The 23721-nt window shown below is 43.2% G+C and overlaps 1 protein-coding gene across 4 annotated transcripts in view; it reads left to right on the top strand.

The window, feature by feature from the left end:
* LOC129827823 (ras-GEF domain-containing family member 1C-like) overlaps positions 1–23389 on the top strand; it is a 46635-nt gene extending 23246 nt beyond the window's left edge. For 2 of the 4 annotated variants that reach the window (XM_055889027.1, XM_055889029.1), the window contains exons 2-14: positions 6512–6744; positions 7416–7538; positions 7725–7862; positions 12993–13217; positions 15041–15115; positions 15390–15491; positions 16007–16109; positions 16185–16264; positions 18593–18688; positions 18791–18886; positions 19059–19182; positions 19289–19361; positions 19740–23389. In XM_055889027.1, the coding sequence (XP_055745002.1) occupies positions 6523–6744; positions 7416–7538; positions 7725–7862; positions 12993–13217; positions 15041–15115; positions 15390–15491; positions 16007–16109; positions 16185–16264; positions 18593–18688; positions 18791–18886; positions 19059–19182; positions 19289–19361; positions 19740–19791 (1509 nt within the window). In that variant the 5' untranslated portion in view covers positions 6512–6522 and the 3' untranslated portion in view covers positions 19792–23389. Of the gene's footprint in view, positions 1–1492; positions 2112–6511; positions 6745–7415; positions 7539–7724; positions 7863–12992; positions 13218–15040; positions 15116–15389; positions 15492–16006; positions 16110–16184; positions 16265–18592; positions 18689–18790; positions 18887–19058; positions 19183–19288; positions 19362–19739 lie in introns of those variants that run through there. The other 2 variants (XM_055889028.1, XM_055889030.1) reach the window with 2 other exon arrangements.
* Positions 23390–23721: the final 332 nt, after the last annotated feature.

A 23721-nucleotide genomic window follows, 5' to 3' on the forward strand; every position in this document is an offset into this window, starting at 1 on the left:
TGTGAATCTGTCCTCAATGGCCCTACTCATTAACCCTTTAACCCCAACAGGCCCCTTAATCCTATATGTCTAAGAATCCAGACAGAGATTTGCTACCTCACTGATTCAGCCAGCCGCTCCCACTCCTCTCTCCACTACACTACCGTCTGATTTTAGAGTTCCCCAACTCCCCTGACCTCTAACCTCTGTGTCTGAGAGAGCAGGCTGGTAGCTGTTTCTCTCCTCTCTCTCCTTCCTCTCCTTTCTGCCTCACTGACAGACAAGTGTGTGAATCATTCAGGTTGGGGAACAGGTTTCACAGAGAGAGAGGGAGAGAGAGAGGGGGGAGAGCGAGAGAGGGGGAGAGAGACATAGAGAGAGAGGGGTAGAGAGAGCGAAAGGGGGGTTAGAGAGGGGGGTAGAGAGAGAGATAGCGAGTGGGGTTAGAGAGAAAGAGGGGGGGTAGAGGGAGAGAGTGGGGTTAGAGAGAAAGAGGGGGGTTGAGAGAAAGGGGGGAGTAGAGAGAGAAGGGGGAGAGAGAGGGGGGTAGAGCGAGAGGGAGAGAGGGGGTAGAGAGAGAGAGAGAGAGAGATGAGATGAGAGAGAGATGTGGAGAGAGAGAGAGAGGGGGGGGTAGAGAGAGAGGGAGAGAGGGGGTAGAGAGAGATGAGGTGAGAGAGAGGTGGAGAGAGAGAGAGAGAGAGAGAGAGAGAGAGAGAGTACAACATAAAACACCAAATAATGCATGCAGAGCAGAATTAGGCCGATACACACTAATTATCAAATTCCAGAAAAGAGCAGATAAATTCTACAACCACCTAAATGGAAGCGATTCCCAAACCTTACATAACAAAACCATTCATCTGCAGAGAGATGAACCTGGAGAAGACCTAAGCAAGCTGGTCATGCGGCTCTGTTCACAAACAGACCCCACAGAGCACTAGGACAGCAACACAATTAGACCCAACCAAATCATGAGAAAACAAAAAGATAATTACTTGTCACATTGGAAAGAATTAACCAAAAAACTGAGCAAACTGAAATGCTGGCCCTAAACAGAGAGTACACAGTGGCAGAATACCTGACCACTGTGACTGAGCCAAAGATAAGGAAAGTTTTGACTATGTACAGACTCAGACCTGTCTCTCAAGAGAAGACAGGCTATGTGCACACTGCCCACAAAATTATGTGAAACTGAGCTGCACTTTCTAACCTCCTGCCAAATGTATGACCATATTAGAGACACATATTTCCCTCAGATTACACAGACACACAAAGAATTCAAAAACAAACCCAATTTTGCTAAACTCCCATATCTATTGTGTGAAATACGACAGTGTACAATCACAGCAGCAAGATTTGTGACCTGTTGACACAAGAAAAGGGCAACCAGTGAAGAACAAACACCATTGTAAATACAACCTATATTTATGTTGATTTATTTTCCCTTTTGTAGAGAGGAGAGTGTCTCTGTATGAGAGCGACAATGGAAGAAAGAAAGAAAGAAAGAAAGAAAGAAAGAAAGAAAGAAAGAAAAAGGGAACAGGTGAAAAAAGAGAAAGATATGGAGGGAGGAGTCTGACAGCCTTAGCACCTCAGTCAAGCGAATGCCTTTCTTTCAAGGGCGGTGTGTGTGTGCTCACGGGCGGTATGTGTGTGTGCGTGTGTGTGTGGGTAAATCTCTGCAGACAGTGGCACCCTGTGTTAATCCTGACAGAACAAAGCAAGCGGCTCCCCATGACGGTGAGGATAGCAGCTCCACTGGAACAAAAGGTTGTCTGTCGGTGGTGTATATCTACTCCACTGCACAATGACACTTACATCTGTCTAGATTCTAGACACACACACGCTTCTGCTGCTGCTGTTGGTCTCGGCCAGGTAGTATGATAAACACCTGCTGTGTTTTAGTTGATGTGATGTTCCAGGCCCTATGGGAATGTGACGGAAGAAAATCTTAATCCTTAATAGTCTATTAGCTATGTTGTCTAACATTAGCTAATAGCTAATAACAATGTAGGCTGTGTATAGCGGTTTGCGGTTATGATATGAAGGTTTGGCTTGGAAAGTTTTTTTTCGCCTGGTCACATACAGCTGATGTGTTGTGCACTGAAGTCCACAAGCGAATGTAAAAGGTGAGTGGAGGAGAGCACGTAGATGCAAGAAGGAATTATACAACAATCACAGGTATCATGCAGTATGTGGCTGCTATGAAAGTGAACTGTGTTCGCATGTGATCAGGGGTGTATTCATTCTGCCGAGTCTGTTGAAAAACGCTTCTTAATCAGATGCAAACGTAATGAAACGAGGATAAACATAGCTGATTACACCCTAGATCAGCTTGATGCAGGCAAGATTGTGCAAGGCGGTTTTGAATGTCGCACTAACTGTCACCTTGATTACACATTTTTCTCTCGACCTGCGCACCTACATTGTAAACTTTCATTCATAGGCTAGGTTGTAGCAACCTCATGATGGGTTTAGGTAAAATGTGAGTATCATGTAGTAGCCTAAACATTGAACTGGGTGAATGGAATAGGAATGACAGTCATCCAATATGCTGTAATAGAAATAAGGCCATGCTCATAAAGAAAATAGTCATACTCCCTCATCCTAAACGTCACAAACCGCCACTGGTCCGAACGGTTTGGCGTACTAACTAGTATGATCCCACTATGAAAAGGGGAGACTCTCAACGAACACAATCATGTTCTCCGTTTGCAATGCCCCCCCCCAACTGTCACAAGACTTGTCTGAAGGTAATCGCAGTACCGATTAAAATGAATGGACGAATGGAATAGCCTTCCCTTGGAGAACAAGCAAATAAAGAGTAAAAGGTTTTCTTTTGGACAAGGCTGTCTAAGTAAGGGAAACCACTCCACTGACCCTTGTGCCCCTACTGCTGGTCAGGTGGATTGATTTGAAGGATCGGCATGATGTGTAATTAAACGATTGATTTTTAAGGTTAGGGAGAAGTGCAGTGAATAGTGACACTTTTTAGGATGTCAATATAAATGAATGTATTTATAGTTGTTTGTAATTTTGTCTTGTCTTTTAATCGTTATGTGTTATTGTTTTTACCACCGAGGACCACTTTGGAAATAAGCATTTTAATTAATACTTTCAGGTGATATGCTCTGGGTCCACATTGTACATTTTGTTGTATATGTCTGTTGCCCAAAATAAATTCAATTCAATTCAATGGAGGTAATTTTGTGCCAAAAAAGGAGTTAAATATGTATAAAAAAAACTAAAATGTTTCCTGAGCTTTCTTATATCTCCTAGACATAGGGCAGACACTTCAAAACCTTCTTCTGCATGATAGATTTTTTTACAGTCTGTTTTTCCATTTAGGAATGTGTTATTCAATGCATTTGTGTGGGCTATAGTAATATTGCCCAAATTCAATATTTTATCAAATAAATACAAAAGTGTTATATCTACAGGTATAGCCGTGGGAAGTAGGCGAGCTGAAAAATCATAATATATATTTTTGAATGTTTTATTTTTTATATTTTATGACAAAAGTAGTGCACTGGGCCTTTAATAGTGCTGTATTAGCAGACCGATATAAATACATAAATACTGAACCCCCTTTGACTTTTAGAGGTTGTAACGGTTGTCCTCCTCCTCTTCGTCCGAAGAGGAGGAGTATGGATTGGACCAAAGCGCAGCGTGGAATGTGGACATAATGAAGTGTATTAAAGTAAAGACAAAAACACTTAAACAAACCACAAAATAACAAACGACGTAGACTGACCTGAACAAGAACTTACATAAACACGAAGAACGCATGAAACAGGAACAGACTACCTAAAACGAACGAACAACCCGAAACAGTCCCGTGTGGTATACACAGACACAAACACGGAAGACAACCACCCACAAACAAACAGTGTGAACAACCTACCTTAATATGGTTCTCAATCAGAGGAAACGTAAAACACATGTCCCTGATTGAGAACCATATTAGGCTAAATGACAATGAACCTAAACATAGAAACACATAACATAGAATGCCCACCCCAACTCACGCCCTGACCAACTAAACACATACAAAAACAAGAGAAAACAGGTCAGGAACGTGACAGAGGTGTTAAAAGCAGGTTGGTTCTACAGTAGGTTATGGGTGTGTCTGCAGGGGGATCTCACCTATTTTTCTGGAAATCGTGCAAAAAGCATTGCAGCATAATTCATAATTATTTTTGCGCAGCTAAATGTGTCTGATAGTGTAGATGTGAGTCAGCACTACTGTAAAACACATTGGACAGGATGTGTGTATTATTGTTTCCTATACTGCTAGACCATGATGCATCACCTGGCGATGTCGTCATGTCATGAATAAATGATGGGGCTGGTTTGTGTGTTTGTGCGTGTGTGTGTGTGTGTGTGTGTGTGTGCATGCGTGTGCCTGCGTCCGTGTGTAACAGAGGCACCAACTGAGCACCGGCACACTCATGTTCATCCGCTCATCTGTCTCTGGGCTAATACAGGGGATTAGTTTATACAAACAGTGGTGACACATGGTTGAACTCACAGATGTCCTGCCACACCCATCATGGCCACAGAGCTGTACAGGCCTAACTACACAGTCAGCCAGTCAGCAAGTCAATCAACCAGTTAGTTATCCAGTCAGCCAGGCAGTCAGCCAGTCATCCACTCAGCCAGTCATCCAGCCAGCCAGTCAGTCAGCCAGTCAGCAAGCCAGACAGACAGTTAGCCAGTCATAGTCATCCAGCCAGCCAGTCAGTCAGCCAGTCAGCAAGCCAGACAGACAGTTAGCCAGTCATAGTCATTCAGCCAGTCAGTCATCCAAGTGGTCAGCCAGGCAGTCAGCTAGTCAGCCAGTCAGCCAGCCAGCCAGTCAGTCAGCCAGTCATCCAGCCAGTCAGCTAGTCAGCCAGTCAGCCAGACAGTCAGACAGTCAGCCAGTCACTCAGCTAGACAGTCAGCCCTGCCTTACATAGGAAATGCTTACTGTGGGGATCCCACAAGGACAGCATATAGCTGGCAGTGCCAGGGTAATTTACACCACAGCAGTGGTACTGCAAGGACACTGTAGGGATCCAACCTTACTGTAGGGATCCCACAAGGACAGCATATAGCTGGCAGTGCCAGGGTAATTTACACCACAGCAGTGGTACTGCAAGGACACTGTAGGGATCCAACCTTACTGTAGGGATCCCACAAGGACAGCATATAGCTGGCAGTGCCAGGGTAATCTACACCACAGCAGTGGTACTGCAAGGACACTGTAGGGATCCAACCTTACTGTAGGGATCCCACAAGGACAGCATATAGCTGGCAGTGCCAGGGTAATCTACACCACAGCAGTGGTACTGCAAGGACACTGGGCTTTCCCCAGCATAATCACATCTAGACAATTATATATGTAAAATACTGAGGAAAAGTGAGATATTGATTGATTGATTTTATTGGACAATTTAAAAACACAGTACAACCACAATGCAGATAATGGCTTCTAATTGGGTCAGAATATATCTCAGACCTCACAATCCATTGTTTTAATTCACTTTGCTAAGTCCTGTTGCTTTTTCATGTCATTTATCACCAAACAGTCAAAAAGGTCAGAGACTAAAGCGGTGACGGTGTGTGTGCCAGCCTGCCTGTGTGGGTGTGCACGTGTGTGTGTGTATGTGTGTGTGTGTGTGTGTGTGTGTGTGTGTGTGTGTGTGTGTGTGTGTGTGTGTGTGTGTGTGTGTGTGTGTGTGTGTGTGTGTGTGTGTGTGTGTGTGTGTGTGTGTGTGTGTGTGTGTGTGTGCCTATACATGTACATGCTGTGAAATAGATGCAGCCTGTCAGAGGAGGAGAGTTACGTCAGAAGACTAGAATGTTGTCAGGTTCCAGACAGGTGGACTGTGACAGCTTAATGAAAGGAGCAGGGTGTTGACTGCTGGCCTAAATACCTCCTTTCTCCCCTCAATGGAGGCTGTTATTTATGTCACTGTGTCACAGTCTGAACACACTGAACTGCTGATTACCATGACCTCTGCCTTTCAACCAAAGACAAAGACAAGGAAATGTCAGCTGCTTTAAAGAACCTTTTATCAGAGATGATGCAGGCAGAGTAGAGTGACAGCCACCCTCTCCCGCTTCCCCTTCCCGAAACACTGTGTGTGTGTGTGTGTGTGTGTGTGTGTGTGTGTGTGTGTGTGTGTGTGTGTGTGTGTGTGTGTGTGTGTGTGTGTGTGTGTGTGTGTGTGTGTGTGTGTGTGTGTGTGTGTGTGTGTGTGTGTGTGTGTGTGTGTGCGTGCGTGCGTGCGTATGCGTGCGTGTTTGTGTGTGTGTGTGTGTGTGTGTGTGTGTGTTTCCCCTCTTGTATTGCATCGTCCTTGGAGACGGCCTGCTGGGGGTTGGGGGGATATTCCATTTCCCCCAACAACGGAGGCTTTGGCTGGCAGGTTGTAAAGTCACTGGGATGGAATGAGTGTGTAGTGGAGACTGAACTAGAGATAATGCTCTGAGAGGGTAAACAGCTAGCCTGCTGAATGTATCTCTCTGTCTGTCATCCCAGCCAGGAGAGGAATGCCCCAGACTGTGTTCCCAGCAGCAGGCACCATGTTCACCCCCAGTGGCTTCAGCCCCCACCTGGCCTCCACCTGCTCTGAGGCTGACCCTGAGGAGGAGGAAGGCCCCCAGGAGGCCAGAGGACCTGGGGCTTGCGTGGCCGACGGACCCCCCATTACCTCCGCCTCTCTGGACACTCTCATCCAGCACCTGGTGCCCACCGCAGACTACTACCCAGAGGTAAACACCACCCTGGTTGTAGTGGCCCCAGCTTCAGAAGTAGAAATAGTAGTAGGAATAAATGTTAATGAAAATGGAAATACTGGATGTGTTTAACCCATTGTTTCCCTCCACAGAAAGCCTATGTGTTTAACCCATTGTTTCCCTCCACAGAAAGCCTATGTGTTTAACCCATTGTTTCCCTCCACAGAAAGCCTATGTGTTTAACCCATTGTTTCCCTCCACAGAAAGCCTATGTGTTTAACCCATTGTTTCCCTCCACAGAAAGCCTATGTGTTTAACCCAATGTGTCCCTCCACAGAAAGCCTATGTGTTTAACCCATTGTGTCCCTCCACAGAAAGCCTATGTGTTTAACCCATTGTGTCCCTCCACAGAAAGCCTATGTGTTTAACCCATTGTGTACCTCCACAGAAAGCCTATGTGTTTAACCCATTGTGTCCCTCCACAGAAAGCCTATGTGTTTAACCCATTGTTTCCCTCCACAGAAAGCCTATGTGTTTAACCCATTGTTTCCCTCCACAGAAAGCCTATGTGTTTAACCCATTGTTTCCCTCCACAGAAAGCCTATGTGTTTAACCCATTGTGTCCCTCCACAGAAAGCCTATGTGTTTAACCCATTGTTTCCCTCCACAGAAAGCCTATGTGTTTAACCCATTGTGTCCCTCCACAGAAAGCCTATGTGTTTACGTTCCTGCTGAGTGCTCGTCTGTTCATCTCTCCCCCTGAGCTGCTGGCCAGACTCTGTGACACCTGCATCAAACAACAGCAGTTGGACCAGAGTCCACTGGACACGGTCAGCACTGCTTACACACACACACACACACACACACACACACACACACACACACACACACACACACACACACACACACACACACACACACACACACACACACACACACACACACACACACACACACACACACACACACAAACCCAAACTTTCCATCCCAGTGACTCTGACTGTGTCTCCTCACAGGCTAAAGTGAGGAAGTTTGGTCCCAAGATCCTGCAGCTGCTGACTGAGTGGACAGAGACATTCCCCACAGACTTCAGAGAGGAGAAGATGGTGGGCCTTTTCAAAGATATCATCCACAGGATAGCACCCTGTGATGAGGTGAGAGAGAGGGAGGGAGGGAGGGAGGAAGTATGAGAGGCTACCCTCCATACTCTCAGAAAGGAGACTCAGTCGGGTGAAGGGGTGTGGCACTCTGAATGTACAAAACAGTGCAATGTTATGCATTCCTGTTCTACTGCATTACAGGAGAGAGTGGGATAGGGAGAGAGAAAAGAGTAGAGAAAGAATGAGAGAGAGAGAGAGAGGGAGAAAGAGGAAGGAGAGAGAGAGTGAGAGAGGAAAGAGAGAGCGAGCGAGAGGATGGAGAGAGAAGAGAGAGAGAGAGAGAGAGAGAGAGAGAGAGAGAGAGAGAGAGAGAGAGAGAGAGAGAGAGAGAGAGAGAGAGAGAGAGAGAGAGAGAGATGGGTCCCAACTCCTGCAACTCTGTCGCACGCTGGGTCTGTACATAGTCAATGGTAGGCTTCGAGGGGACTCCTATGGTAGGTACACCTACAGCTCATCCCTTGTCAGTAGTACTGTAGATTACTTTATCACTTACCTCAACCCAAAGTCTCTCAGAGCGTTCACAGTCAGCCCACTGACACCCCTATAAGAAAATAAACAACAATGACAATTGGTTTGATGAAGAATGCAAAAACCTAAGAAATGAAATGATTAACCAATCCAACCAGAAAGAGACAGACCCAGAGAACCTGGATCTACGCCTTCACTATGACGAATCACTAACACTATACACTAAAAATACTTGAATCAGTTATAGAACCCATTGTGAGGTCTGGGGTCTACTCACCAACCCAAAATTCACAAAATGGAACAAACACCAAATTGAGACTCTGCATGCAGAGTTCTGCAAAAATATCCTCTGTGTACAACGTAAAACACCAAATAATGCATGCAGAGCAGAATTAGGCCGATACCCGCTAATTAACCAAATCCAGAATAGAGCCGTTAAATTCTACAACTACCTAAAAGGAAGTGATTCCCAAACAAGCCATGAACAAGCCATCACCTACAGAGAGATGAACCTGGAGAAGAGTCCCCTAAGAAAGCTGGTCCTGGGGCTCTGTTCACAAACAGGCCCAACAGAGCCCCACGACAGTAACACAATTAGACCCAACCAAATCAAGAGAAAACATAAAGATAATTACTTGACAGAATTAACAAAAAAAAATTGCAAACTAGAACGCTATTTGGCTCTAAACAGAGAGTACGCAGTCATAGAATACCTGACCCAAAATTAAGGAAATCTTTGACTATGTACAGACTCAGTGAACATAGTCTTGCTATTGAGAAAGGTCGCCGTAGGCAGACCTGGCTCTCAAGAGAAGACAAGCTATGTGCACACTGCCCACAAAATTATCAAAATCCAGAAAAGAGCCGTTAAATTCTACAACCACCTAAAAGAAAGTGATTCTTCACTTGCTTTGGGAATGTTAACAATTGTTTCCCATTCCAATAAAGCCCTTAAAGTGAAATTGAGAGAGAGAGAGAGAGAGAGAGAGAGAGAGGGGGGGGGAGAGAAAGACAGAGAGAGAGGGGGAGAGAGAGAGACAGACAGAGAGAGGAGAGACAGACAGACAGAGAGAGAGAAAGAGAGAGAGGGGGAGGGGAGAGAGAGGAGGAGAGAAGGGGGGAGTGACAGAGAGAGAGGGGGGGAGAGAGAGAGAGACAGACAGAGAGCGAGTGCACATCGTTACAACACAGTATATAGACATATGACATTTGAAATGTCTTTATTATTTTGGAACTTCTGTGAGTGTAATGTTTACTGTGAATTATCTACTTCACTTCACTTGCAATGTTAACATATGTTTCCCATGCCAATAAAGCCCTGAAATTGAATTGGAGAGAGAGAGAGAGAGAGAGAGAGAGAGAGAGAGAGAGAGAGAGAGAGAGAGAGAGAGAGAGAGAGAGAGAGAGAGAGAGAGAGAGAGAGAATAGAAAAAGCGATGAGGGGAGGGGTTCTTGCATTGGCTCTGCAGCCTCAAGGAAAGAGAGAGAAAGAAATGGATGATGATGAAGGATGAGGGTGGCATGGGGATGGAAGATGGAGAGCAGGGAGGAGAGGAAGAGCAGGGAGGGGAAGTGGAGTAGGATGAAAGGGGGTGAATGCGAAGAAGGAAGAAGAGGAATGGAGAGAGAGCAAGAGGAGGGTAATGGTGATGAATTTGCAGCTATTTGTGGTTGCAGAGCAGGGCCCAGGCAGTGTTCTGGCTTCAGGTCATTTACGCTATGGGTGATTTACTGAGACTCGACCTGCCGGCCCCAACCACCAGCCTTACAGCCACACAGCTCAGCGGGGGAGACACACACACACACACACTGGGGGGAACACAACACACACTCACACACACAGATGAAAAGGGACACATGCTCGCACGGGCACGATGTTGTGAAAGAGGGATGTAAACTGTGAAGGAGAGGGATGTAGTCTGGAGAGATGATGAGGGTGATGATTATGATGTTGATTGTGATGATTTGGGGGTGATGATTGTGATGGTGATGATAATGATGATTGTGATGATTGTGATGATGATGATGATGATGATGATGTTGATGATGATGATGATGATGATGATGATGATGATGATTTTTTATTTATTTAATTTCAGCTTTATTTAACCAGGTAGGCCAGTTGAGAACAAGTTCTCATTTACAACTGCGACCTGGCCAAGATAAAGCAAAGCAGTGTGACAAAAACAACAACACAGAGTTACACATAAACAAACGTACAGTCAATAACACAATAGAAAAGAAAAATAGAAAAATCTATGTACAGTGTGTGCAAATGTAGAAGAGTAGGGAGGTAGGCAATAACTATGCACTAGAGGCGAAAATAAATACAATTTGGCATTAATACTGGAGTGATAGATGTGCAGATGATGATGTGCAAGTAGAGATACTGGGGTGCAAAAGAGCAAGAGGGTAAGTAATAATATGGGGATGAGGTAGTCGGGTGTGCTGTTTACAGATTAACTGTGTACAGGTGCAGTGATCAGTAAGCTGCTCTGACAGCTGATGCTTAAAGTTAGTGAGGGAGATATAGACTCCAGCTTCAGAGATTTTTGCAATTTGTTCGAGTCATTGGCAGCAGAGGACTAGAAGGAAAGGCGGCCAAAGGAAGTGTTGGCTTTGTGGCTGGCCAGTGAAATATACCTGCTGGAGCACGAGCTACGGGTGGGTGTTGCTATGGTGACCAATGAGCTGAGATAAGGAGGGGCTTTACCTAGCAAAGACTTATAGATGACCTGGAGCCAGTGGGTTTGGTGACGGATATGTAGTGAGGGCCAGCCAACGAGAGCATACAGGTCGCAGTGGTGGGTAGTATATGGGGCTTTGGTGACAAAACGGATGACACTGTGATAGACTACATCCAGTTTGCTGAATTGAGTGTTGGGGGCTATTTTGTAAATTACATCGCCGAAGTCAAGGATCGGTAAGATAGTCAGTTTTACGAGGGTATGATTGGCAGCATGAGTGAAGGATGCTTTGTTGGGAAATTGGAAGCCGATTCTAGATTTCATTTTGGATTGGAGATGCTTAATATGAGTCTGGAAGGAGAGTTTACAGGTTAACCAGACCCCTAGGTATTTGTAGTTGTCTACATATTCTAAGTCAGAACCGTCCAGAGTAGTGATGCTAGTCGGGCGGGACGGTGCGGGCAGCAATCGGTTGAAGAGCATGCACTTAGTTTAACTAGCATTTAAAAGCAGTTGGAGGCCACGGAAGGAGTGTTGTATGGCGTTGAAGCTTGTTTGGAGGTTTGTTAGCACAGTGTCCAAAGAAGGGCCAGATGTATACAGAATGGTGTCGTCTGCATAGAGGTGGATCAGAGAATCACCAGCAGCAAGAGCGACATCATTGATATATACAGAGAAAAGAGTCGGCCCGAGAATTGAACCCTGTGGCACCCCCATAGAGACTGCCAGAGGTCCGGACAACAGGCCCTCCGATTTGACACACTGAACTCTATCTGAGAAGTAGTTGGTGAACCAGGCGAGGCAGTCATTTCAGAAGCCAAGGCTATTGAGTCTGCCGATAAGAATGTGGTGATTGACAGAGTCGAAAGCCTTGGCCAGGTCGATGAAGACTGCTGCACAGCACTGTCTTTTATCGATGGAGTTTATGATATCGTTTAGGACCTTGAGCGTGGCTGAGGTGCACCCATGACCAGCTCGGAAACCACATTGCATAGTGGAGAAGGTACGGTTGGATTCAAAATGGTCGGTGATCTGTTTATTAACGTGGCTTTCAGACATTTTAGAAAGGCAGGGCAGGATGGCTATAGGTCTATAACAGTTTGGGTCTAGAGTGTTTCCCCCTTTGAAGAGGGGGATGACCGCGGCAACTTTCCAATCTTTAGGGATCTCAGACGATGCGGAAGAGAAGTTGAATAGGCTAGTAATAGGGGTTGCAACAATTTCTGCGGATAATTTTAGAGAGGGTCCAGATTGTCGAGCCCGGCTGATTTGTAGGGATCCAGATTTTGCAGTTCTTTCAGAACATCAGCTTTCTGGATTTGGGTGAAGGAGAAGCAGGGGGGGTTTGGGCAAGTTGCCGTGGAAAAATGCTTACTGAAATGATCGTAGATTTATCGGTGGTGACAGTGTTTCTGTTTCTATCCTCAGTGCAGTGGGCAGCTGGGAGGAGGTGCTCAAATTCTCCATGGACTTTACAGTGTCCCAAAACGTTTTGGAATTAGTGCTACAGGAAGCAAATTTCTGTTTGAACTGACTAACTGACTGAGTATATAGGGTTCCTGACTTACCTGAAAAGTTGCATATCGATGCTAATGCAGAACGCAACAGGATGTGTTTGTGCTGGTCAAGGGCAGTCAAGTCTGGGGTGAACCAAGGGCTATATCTGTTCTTAGTTCTACATTTTTTGAATGGGGCATGCTTATATAAGATGGAGAGGATAGTGCTTTTGAAGAGCAACCAGGCATCCTCTACTGACGGGATGAGGTCAACATCCTTCCAGGATACACGTGCCAGGTCGATTAGAAAGGCCTACTCGCTGAAGTGTTTTAGGGACCGTTTGACAGTGGTCGTTATGATGATTGTGATGGTGATGCTGATGATGATGAGGAGGGTGAGAATGATGATGATGGTGTTGATCATGATTATTATTAGTTGTCTAATCATTCAAAAGTCTATATGTCCTTTCCAGGCATATTGGAAGACACTGAACCAGGTTTTGCAGACGCTGAACCAGAAGCTGGCAGCCATCGCCCAGGGAGAGGAGAGCATTGTCAAAGTGAATGCCTCCTCAGTCTCCTCAATCTCAGACAAGCTGGTGGGCTTCAAGACCAAGCCTCCACCTATTCAGAAGGATATACTGTCTATCTGCAACGACCCATACACACTGGCACAGCAACTCACCCATGTGGAACTGGTAAGAAGAGTGGGAGGAAGGATGTGAGGAAGGAATTAAAGGAGAGAGAGGAGAGATGAAAGAGGATGAGATAAGGGTGTGATCGAAGGGAGAGATGATGAGAAGAGGAGAGAGGGGGAAGAGGAAGACAAACAGGCAAAGACAGAGAAAGACGATGAGAGATAAATGACAGTAAGAGAGAGGGGAAGCAGAGGGAAGAAAGGAATAGACACAGAAATGAAGTGGAGATTAAGCTAGATGTAGAATCAAGACAGAGAGAGAGAGAGAGAGAGAGAGAGAGAGAGAGAGAGAGAGAGAGAGAGAGAGAGAGAGAGACAGAGAGAGAGAGAGAGACAGAGACAGAGAGAGACAGAGACAGAGAGAGACAGAGACAGAGAGAGACAGAGAGAGACAGAGAGAGAGAGAGAGAGAGAGAGAGAGAGAGAGAGAGAGAGACAGAGAGAGAGAGAGAGAGACAGAGAGAGAGAGAGACAGAGAGAGACAGAGAGAGTCAGAGAGAGACAGAGAGAGACAGAGAGAGAGAGAGAGAGAGAGAGAGAGAGAGAGAGAGAGAGAGAGAGAGATGGAGCACCTAAATCTTCCAAACAACCCAGGGGATATTTAGTTCTAACATTTGCTTGATTACCAGCTGTATTAGCCTTGCATGGTCCTAGGTTAACTCTAGCCTACAGCTAAGTAACAGGCTTTGAATGGTCCTATGTTAGCTCTAGCCTACAGCTGAGTAATAGACTTTAAATGGTCCTCTGTTAGCTCTTGCCTACAGCTGAGTAACAGACTTTGAATGGTCCTCTGTTAGCTCTAGCCTACAGCTAATTAACAGGCTTTGAACGGTCCTCTGTTAGCTCTAGCCTGCAGCTGAGTAACAGGCTTTGAATGGTCCTATGTTAGCTCTAGCCTGCAGCTGAGTAACAGGCTTTGAACGGTCCTCTGTTAGCTCTAGCCTACAGCTGAGTAACAGGCTTTGAACGGTCCTCTGTTAGCTCTAGCCTGCAGCTGAGTAACAGGCTTTGAACGGTCCTCTGTTAGCTCTAGCCTGCAACTGAGTAACAGACTTTGAAAGGTGCTCTACAGACAGAAACAGACAGGGCTGAGTAACAAAGGAGCTCCTACTCTCACTGATGGTAGTGCTGTGTGTGTGTGTGTGTGTGTGTGTGTGTGTGTGTGTGTGTGTGTGTGTGTGTGTGTGTGTGTGTGTGTGTGTGTGTGTGTGTGTGTGTGTGTGTGTGTGTGTGTAAGGGCCATCCTCCGTAGGCCTGAGTAAGCGTGTATTCTGGTCTGAAAAGCGCGACATCATCTCAGTCAGTGGTTTGCCTGGTGCCTTTAAGGGAATACATCCACAGTTGATATATGTGACCTGACAGCTTCACACACACACACACACACACACACACACACACACACACACACACACACACACACACACACACACACACACACACACACATACACACACACACACACACACAGCTTACTGTGGGCTCCCGCTAAATGTTGGGACAGATTTGTGAAACACAGACACCACTCATCACTTGGCTGCATTCCTTTCAGAGTTTGGGTCAACCTGTGGGTGAAGATGTACTGTAGCTGTGGGTGATTGTCTTTGTTGATATGACAACGGTGACATAGTGTGTGTGTTTTCTTATGTTTATGTATTTTTGATTTGCTTTGCTTAGCCTGTGCATACCAGGGGTCAGCTGTTGCTTCAATGGAATGTGAGATTTCTCAATGATTCATGACTTCCTGTATTGCTTGGCTTCTATTACGGAGATGAATCTAGTTAATATGCACGACCATGTCGCTCTACTCTGCTCTCTCTGTTTCAGGAACATCTCAGTTATATCGGTCCTGAGGAGTTTGTCCAAGCCTTTGTTCAGAAAGACCCACTAGATAGCACTCAGGTATAGTATAATATACTGCATATCAAAACTTGTTCAGTGGGAATAACATTATAGTACACCGTTTTGTAAAACATGTGTTTACTTTTTGAAAAGAGCGAGTAAGAGTGTGAGAAAGAGAGAGAGAGAGAGAGAGAGAGAGAGAGAGGGGGGGGGGGGGAGAGACAGAGAGATACAAAGAGGAGACAGAGAGAATGACAGAGAGACCAGACAGAGAAAGAGAGAGAGAGAGGCCCTCTCTGGTCCTGATTTGCAGTATTCTGTGTTTGTGTCCCAGCAGCCGTGTTTCAGTGAGCAGAAGAAGAAGACCACTAACCTGGAGGCTTACGTCAGGTGGTTCAACAGGCTGTGCTACCTGGTAGCTACTGAGATCTGTATGGTAAATGATTTCACGTTATTCTCTTCGTTCTGGTCCCGTATTGCTCATTTGGTAGAGCATGGTGTTTGTGATGTAAGCACTGTGGGTTTGATTCCCGTGGCCACCCATATGTAAGCATGTATGCAAGCATGACTGTAAGTCCCTTTGGATAAAAACGTCTGCTAAATGGCATGTATTATGATATATTATATTATGCCAGTCTTCCCTCACTGAGGTTGATGATTCATTTATGGTTCTTTAGTGTTACCTGCTGGCCATGTAACATTACTACACTCCTATACCCATTGTGAGGCATTGATACTTTCTTCCCAGACCAGGGCCTTTATCCACAAAGCGTCTCAGAGTAGGAGTGATGATCTAGGATCAGATCCCAACCTCTCCATATAATCCTATTCATTATGATCTAAAAGGCAAAACTGATCCTAGATACGGGCCCTGGGACAAATACTGTATTATTTTGCATGTCATTTACATCCATTATATCCTACTAGCATCCTGTGTCTATCTCCTCTCAGCCTGCTAAGAAGAAACAGAGAGCCCAGGTGATTGAGTTCTTCATCGACGTGGCCAGAGAGTGCTTCAACATTGGCAATTTCAACTCCCTCATGGCCATCATCTGTGAGTACATCATACATGACCCAAATACTGATATTTGGCAAAATACCGATATTTGACTTGTGTCTGCTCCTCTAGCTGGTATGAATATGAGTCCTGTGTCTCGGTTGAAGAAGACGTGGGGTAAAGCCAAGACTGCCAAGTTCTTCATCCTGGAGGTAAGACTAGCCAACCAGCACAGCCTTAGATACCTTGTTAGAATTTGTATTATTTCATTGTTGTTATTATTATTAAACAGTAGTTGTTAAAGTTCATTGTTCATTGGTTTGGGATGAATTGTTATACTCATCCCAAACCATCTCAAGGTGTGTTTTGGGTCACTGTCCTGTTGAAAAACAAATTTTAGTCCCACTAAGTGCAAACCAGATGGGATGGCATATCGCTGCAGAATACTGTGGTAGCCATGCTGGTTAAGTATGCCTTGAATTCTAAATACCAGCAAAGTAACCCCACACCATCATACCTCCTCATCCATACTTCACGGTGGGAACCACACATGCAGAGATCATCCGTTCACCTACTCTGCATCTCACAAAGACACAGCGGTTGGAACCAAAAATCTAAAATTTGGACTCCACAGGTCTAAGGTCCGTTGCTCATGTTTCTTGGCCCAAGCAAGTCTCATTTTATTATTGGTGTCCTTTAGTAGTGGTTTCTTTGCAGCAATTCGACCATGAATGCCTGATTCACGCAGTCTCCTCTGAACAGTTGATGTTGAGATGTGTCTGTTACTTGAACTTTGTGAAGCATTTATTTGGGCTGCAACTTCTGAGGTGCAGATAACTCTAATGAACGTACCCTCTGCAGCAGAGGTAACTCTGGGTCTTCCATTCCTGTGGCGGTCCTCATGAGAGCCCCTGTATATAGCCTCATTATTGTTATTTTATTGTCTTTTTTTACTTTAATTTATTTTGTAAATATTTTCTTTACTCTACTTTCTTAAAACTTCTTATGGCTGGGTGGCAGTATTGAGTAGCTTGGATGAAAAGGTGCCCAGAGTAAACTGCCTGCTACTCAGGCTCAGAGGCTAAGATATGCATATTATTATATATTTGGATAGAAAACACTCTGAAGTTTCTAAAACTGTTTGAATGATGTCTGTGAGTATAACAGAACTCATATGGCAGGCAAAAACCTGATAAAAAATCCAACCAGGAAGTGGGAAATCTGAGGTTTGTAGGTTTGCCTATCCAATATACAGTGGGATATTGGTCATTTTGCACTTCCTAAGGCTTCCACTAGATGCCAACAGTCTTTAAAACCTTGTTTGATGCTTCTACTGTGAAGAATGAGGGAAGGAGAGCTCTTTGAATCAGGTGTCTGGCACGAGCTGAACATGCGCGGTCACATGAGAGTGACCTGCTTTCCATCGCATTTCTGAAGACAAAGGAATTCTCCAGTTGAAACATTATTGAAGATTTATTTTTAAAACATCCTAAAGATTAATTCTGTACATCGTTTGACATGTTTCTACGAACTGTAATGAAATTGTTTGACTTTTCGTCTGACCTGTGCGTCATGAATGTCAATTACTGGACTGAACGCGCGAACAAAATGAAGGTATTTGGACATAATTGATTGACTATATCGAACAAAACAAACATTTATTGTCGAACTGGGATTCCTGGGAGTGCATTCTGATGAAGATCATCAAAGGTAAGTGAATATTTATAATGCTATTTCTGACTTCTGTTGACTCCAAAAAATGGCAGATATCTTTATGGCTTATTTGGGCTCTGAGCGCTGTACTCAGATTATAGCATGGTGTGCTTTTTCCGTAAAGTTTTTTTAAAATCTGACACAGCGGTTGCGTTAAGGAGAAGTTTATCTAAAGTTCCATGTTTAATACTTGTATCTTTTATCAATGTTTATTATGAGTATTTCTGTAAATTGATGTGGATCTCTGCAAAATCACCGGATGTTTTGGAGGCAAAACATTACTGAACATAATGCGCCAATGTAAACTGAGACTTTTGGATATAAATATGAACTTTATCGAAGAAAACATACATGTATTGTGTAACATGAAGTCCTATGAGTGTCATCTGATGAAGATCATCAGAGGTTAGTGATTAATTTTATCTCTATTTCTGATTTTTGTGACTCCTCTCTTTGGCTGTAATAATGGCTGTGTTTTCTGTGAATAGGTGCTGACCTAACATAATGATATGTTGTGCTTTCGCCGAAAAGCCTATTTCAAATCGGACACTGGTGGGATTAACAAGAAGTGTATCTTTAAAATGGTGTAAAATACTTGTATGTCTGAGGAATTTTAATCATGAGATTTCTGTTGTTTTGAATTTGGCGCCCAGCACTTTCACTGGCTGTTGTCATATCGATCCCCTTAACGGGATCTCAGCCGTAAGAAGTTTTAAGGGCTTGTAAGCATTTCATGGTAAGGTCTACTACACCTGTTGTATTCGGCGCATGTGACAAATACATTTTTATTTCAATTGACTAATATACTATTTTATTTTACCATACAGCATCAGATGGACCCTACTGGAAACTTCTACAACTACAGAACAGCACTTAGGGGAGCCGTCCACAGGTCCCAGACTGCTAATAGCATCAGGGAGAAGGTACAGGCCATCATTCACTTTGTAACTATCCTTACCTGACCCCTACTCGTGCACTGAAACCAAGGACACACATCATTAACTCTGTCTCTCTCTTTTCCTTAGATTGTGATTCCCTTCTTCAGCCTACTGATCAAAGACATCTACTTCCTGAATGAGGGATGTGCCAACCGCCTGCCCAATGGCCATGTGCATTTTGCGGTAAGGCTGAAAAGTTCATACTGACACATACAAATGTGGATTGTACTCTCTCAATTCAATTCAAATGGCTTTATTGGCATGGTAAATGTCTTTACATTGCCAAATCAATCTCTTGCTCTCTCTCTCTCTCTCTCTCTCTTACTCTCTCTCTGCTTTTTGATTTTGTTTTCAGAAATTTGTGGAATTGGCTCGCCAGGTGGGAGAGTTTATGACGTGGAAACAGATAGAGTGTCCGTTTGAGACAGACAGGAGCATCCTCCACTACCTCCACACTGCTCCCATCTTCAGTGAGGACGGTAAGACACGGTCTCACCTAACATGAGTCTTGAAGTAAAAACATTTAATCACACATTACAGTTAAACATTATAGTCACATATCATATTTCTTTCTTTCATCCCTAGGCCTCTACCTGGCATCCTATGAGAGTGAGAGCCCAGAGAACCAGGTGGAGAAGGACAGATGGAAAGCACTCAGGTATGACAGATATCAGTGATGTAACATAATGAGTCAGTGATGTAACCTAATGAGTCAGTGATGTAATCTAATGAGTCAGTGATGTAATCTAATGAGTCAGTAGCCTAATGAGTCGGTGATGTAGCCTAATGAGTCGGTGATGTAGCCCAATGAGTCTGTGATGTAACCTAATGAGTCAGTGATGTAACCTAATGAGTTAGTGATGTAACCTAATGAGTCAGTGATGTAACCTAATGAGTCAGTGATGTAACCTAATGAGTCAGTGATGTAACCTAATGAGTCAGTGATGTAACCTAATGAGTCAGTGATGTAGCCCAATGAGTGACATAGTCTTAGCTTGTTAAAACCACCTGTATTTTCCCTCTTATCTTTCTCCAGGTCTAATATTCTGGTGAAGACAAAAGAGCTAAAAGAGCACCATGGCAGCTAACCCTCAGGCCAGCCCAGCGTGGGAGGGAGTGTACTCATTGCACTAAAACAAACTGTGAAGGAGCCTAGCTGGTACCGAGGTGTTTTTCTACACATGAAGAATAGAAGTGATGAAACAATAATGATGAACAGGATTCATCAACATCATGACCAGTAAAAACACATGGAAGAACAAAGGTCAACAAGCAGTGAAAAGTGAAGCTACTGTATGGACACTGGGGGAGTATAATGTCATTACCTTTGGTTTGACTTTTGTACATGGGGTACATAAGGGATAGAACAATCCCGCAAACTTGGTGTTTATTTACTCTTTATCATCTTTCTTTTTCTCCCTCTCTCTTTCTTTGTCTCTCCCTCTTCCTTTCTTTCTTTCTCATCTTTCTTTCTCTTCCCCTCTCTCATCTTTCTTTCTCTCCAAAGCCTTGTGTAAGTTTTCTATTGTACTGTTAGAATCCTGTAAAAGTAAGAGTAACTATGATGTGAAGGGCGCTGGCTTGCCCACTTAGCTGCCGGACTGTGTTTGGTCCTCTACTACTGAAGACTACTACTAAAGACTACAACTGAAGACTACTACTAAAGACTACTACTAAAGACTACTACTAAAGACTACTACTAAAGACTACTACTAAAGACTACTACTAAAGACTACTACTAAAGACTACTACTAAAGACTACTACTAAAGACTACTACTAAAGACTACTACTAAAGACTACTACTAAAGACTACTACTAAAGACTACTTCTAAAGACAACTTCTAAAGACTACTATCGATGACTTCTACTAAAGACTACTTCTAAAGACTAGTATTGATGACTTTTACTAAAGACTAGTATTGATGACTTTTACTAAAGACTAGTATTGATGACTTTTACCAAAGACTAGTATTGATGACTTCTACTAAAGACTACTTCTAAAGACTAGTATTGATGACTTTTACTAAAGACTACTTCTAAAGACTACTATTGATGACTTCTACTAAAGACTACTTCTAAAGACTAGTATTGATGACTTCTACTAAAGACTACTTCTAAAGACTAGTATTGATGACTTCTACTAAAGACTAGTATTGATGACTTCTACTAAAGACTAGTGTTGATGACTTTTACTAAAGACTACTTCTAAAGACTAGTATTGATGACTTTTACTAAAGACTACTTCTAAAGACTAGTATTGATGACTTCTACTAAAGACTAGTATTGATGACTTCTACTAAAGACTACTTCTAAAGACTAGTATTGATGACTTTTACTAAAGACTACTTCTAAAGACTAGTATTGATGACTTCTACTAAAGACTAGTATTGATGACTTCTACTAAAGACTACTTCTAAAGGCTAGTATTGATGACTTTTACTAAAGACTAGTATTGATGACTTTTACTAAAGACTAGTATTGATGACTTTTACCAAAGACTAGTATTGATGACTTCTTCTAAAGACTAGTATTGATGACTTTTACTAAAGACTACTTCTAAAGACTAGTATTGATGACTTCTACTAAAGACTACTTCTAAAGACTAGTATTGATGACTTCTACTAAAGACTACTTCTAAAGACTAGTATTGATGACTTCTACTAAAGACTAGTATTGATGACTTCTACTAAAGACTACTTCTAAAGACTAGTATTGATGACTTTTACTAAAGACTAGTATTGATGACTTTTACTAAAGACTAGTATTGATGACTTTTACCAAAGACTAGTATTGATGACTTCTACTAAAGACTACTTCTAAAGACTAGTATTGATGACTTTTACTAAAGACTACTTCTAAAGACTAGTATTGATGACTTCTACTAAAGACTAGTATTGATGACTTCTACTAAAGACTAGTATTGATGACTTCTACTAAAGACTAGTATTGATGACTTTTACTAAAGACTACTTCTAAAGACTAGTATTAAAGACTTCTACTAAAGACTAGTATTGATGACTTTTACTAAAGACTACTTTTAAAGACTACTATTGATAACTTTCACTAAAGACTAGTATTGATGACTTCTACTAAAGACTACTATTGATGACTTTCACTAAAGACTAGTATTGATGACTTCTACTAAAGACTAGTATTGATGACTTCTACTAAAGACTAGTATTGATGACTTTTACTAAAGACTACTTCTAAAGACTAGTATTGATGACCTACTAAAGACTACTTCTAAAGACTACTATTGATGACTTCTACTAAAGACTACTATTGATGACTTCTACTAAAGACTACTTCTAAAGACTACTATTGATGACGACAACTACTAATGACTACTACTGACTACTACTGAGTACCAGGAACCACTGGAGAGACATCCTGCATTATATCATTCCACATACATAAATACATGGACTGTGTAGTGTGTGTGTGTGTGTGTGTGTGTGTGTGTGTGTGTGTGTGTGTGTGTGTGTGTGTGTGTGTGTGTGTGTGTACGTGCGTGCGTGCGTGCGTGTGTGTGAGCGTTTGCGTGTGTGCATGGTCTCAGTTGAGGGGCTTATTTGTATTAAAATGTAAATCTCTCATCCTCAGTGGAGAGACTGTTGTTGAAACCATGAAACCAGGGTATTTTCATCTCCATGTCTGAATCTAGTCTACCTGTACATTGTAGGTGTGGAGGGCTGGAGATATCAGCGGTGTCTACTCCTATGCGAAAATGGATTGTGCCATGAAAACGACAGCAAAACAATCAATCATGGCAAGAGCCAGGCCTGTGTATAGATTGTGTATAAAGGACTACTTTTCCCATGTACCCCCTGACATCTTTCTGCTCTCCAGGAAGAAGTCTCTCTCTGACTGATGTTCAGTTGTCTGATATTTATGGTTTTGTTATGCTTTTATTTTATTCCTCTATTGAAAATGAAGTCTTCTAAATGTCATGCAAAAGACAGTGTTTTAAATGGGCATTATATGTAGGGTTCCACCACTGAAATACTGGAGGTGTTTTAGGCCATTGGAATATGAGCTAAATGAACAAATGGATACTTTCCCCAATAACATCTGCCATTGTCTTTCTACTGTTGGAGAGGGAACGTTGTGCCAGTTTGTCACTACTAGTTGTTACGATTATCCAGGTTCTTTTAACTTGAAACTTGCTGTTGTTTATGACTTTGTTGTCCTGTGGGATAGTCACATGTTGTGATCCCTTGGGGGTGATCATAAAGGCGGAATATGGTGGGGGAGGGATGTGTGTTATTCCATGTTTTTAAGAGACAGTTTGATTCAATTTTATATGATTGATGTTCAAGTGATGCACTCGTAGCCCTGTCCTTCTTCTAACAACAGGCTGGTTTTCTCTCTTTCTCTCGCTCTCTCTCTCTCTCTCTCTCTCTCTCTTCTCTGTAACACAGAGAAGACAGGTACATTCCCCTAAACACTTTCCCTGCCCAGTTACCTACACCCATGCCATGCCACACTGTCTTGTAGGATCAGGAGGCATCCAAGGTAACAGTTTTCAGTGCAGTGTTTTCAGTGAAGAGTGTTTGCGTGTGTGACACCCTGAAGCAGGCAGATCATTGATACTTTTTTGTTTACTGGCCAGTTTACAGGATTCTGGCCCGATCGATAGCAAATTGAAAAGAGGCCGACTTAAATAAATGGCTTTTAATAAAATGCATCCTTGCACGGTGTGCTGATTTCATAGTAGCAGGCCCATAGGTCCGTAGCCTGCATTGTAGTCTCATGAAAAACTTTTTATGCACCCAGATCTAGGGGAGGCATGTTCAGATGGGAAACATTTTAGCCCATGGAGTGGAAATAGTGTTAATGTCTTCATACCTCCTATGTGCAGAATAAGGAAGTTGACAATACCAACTAGAGGCAACGAGGTTATTAAGAACCCAGTCAAAAGTAAATATGTTCTACTCAGGGGGAAGTGGTAAAGGTCTTGGGTTCATTTTGTTTCCATGTGTGAAAAATAAATGTATATTATCATCTTTTGGCTAAA

The sequence above is a fragment of the Salvelinus fontinalis genome, chromosome 29 (assembly GCF_029448725.1).
Source record: "Salvelinus fontinalis isolate EN_2023a chromosome 29, ASM2944872v1, whole genome shotgun sequence".
NCBI classification, from domain to species: domain Eukaryota; kingdom Metazoa; phylum Chordata; class Actinopteri; order Salmoniformes; family Salmonidae; genus Salvelinus; species Salvelinus fontinalis.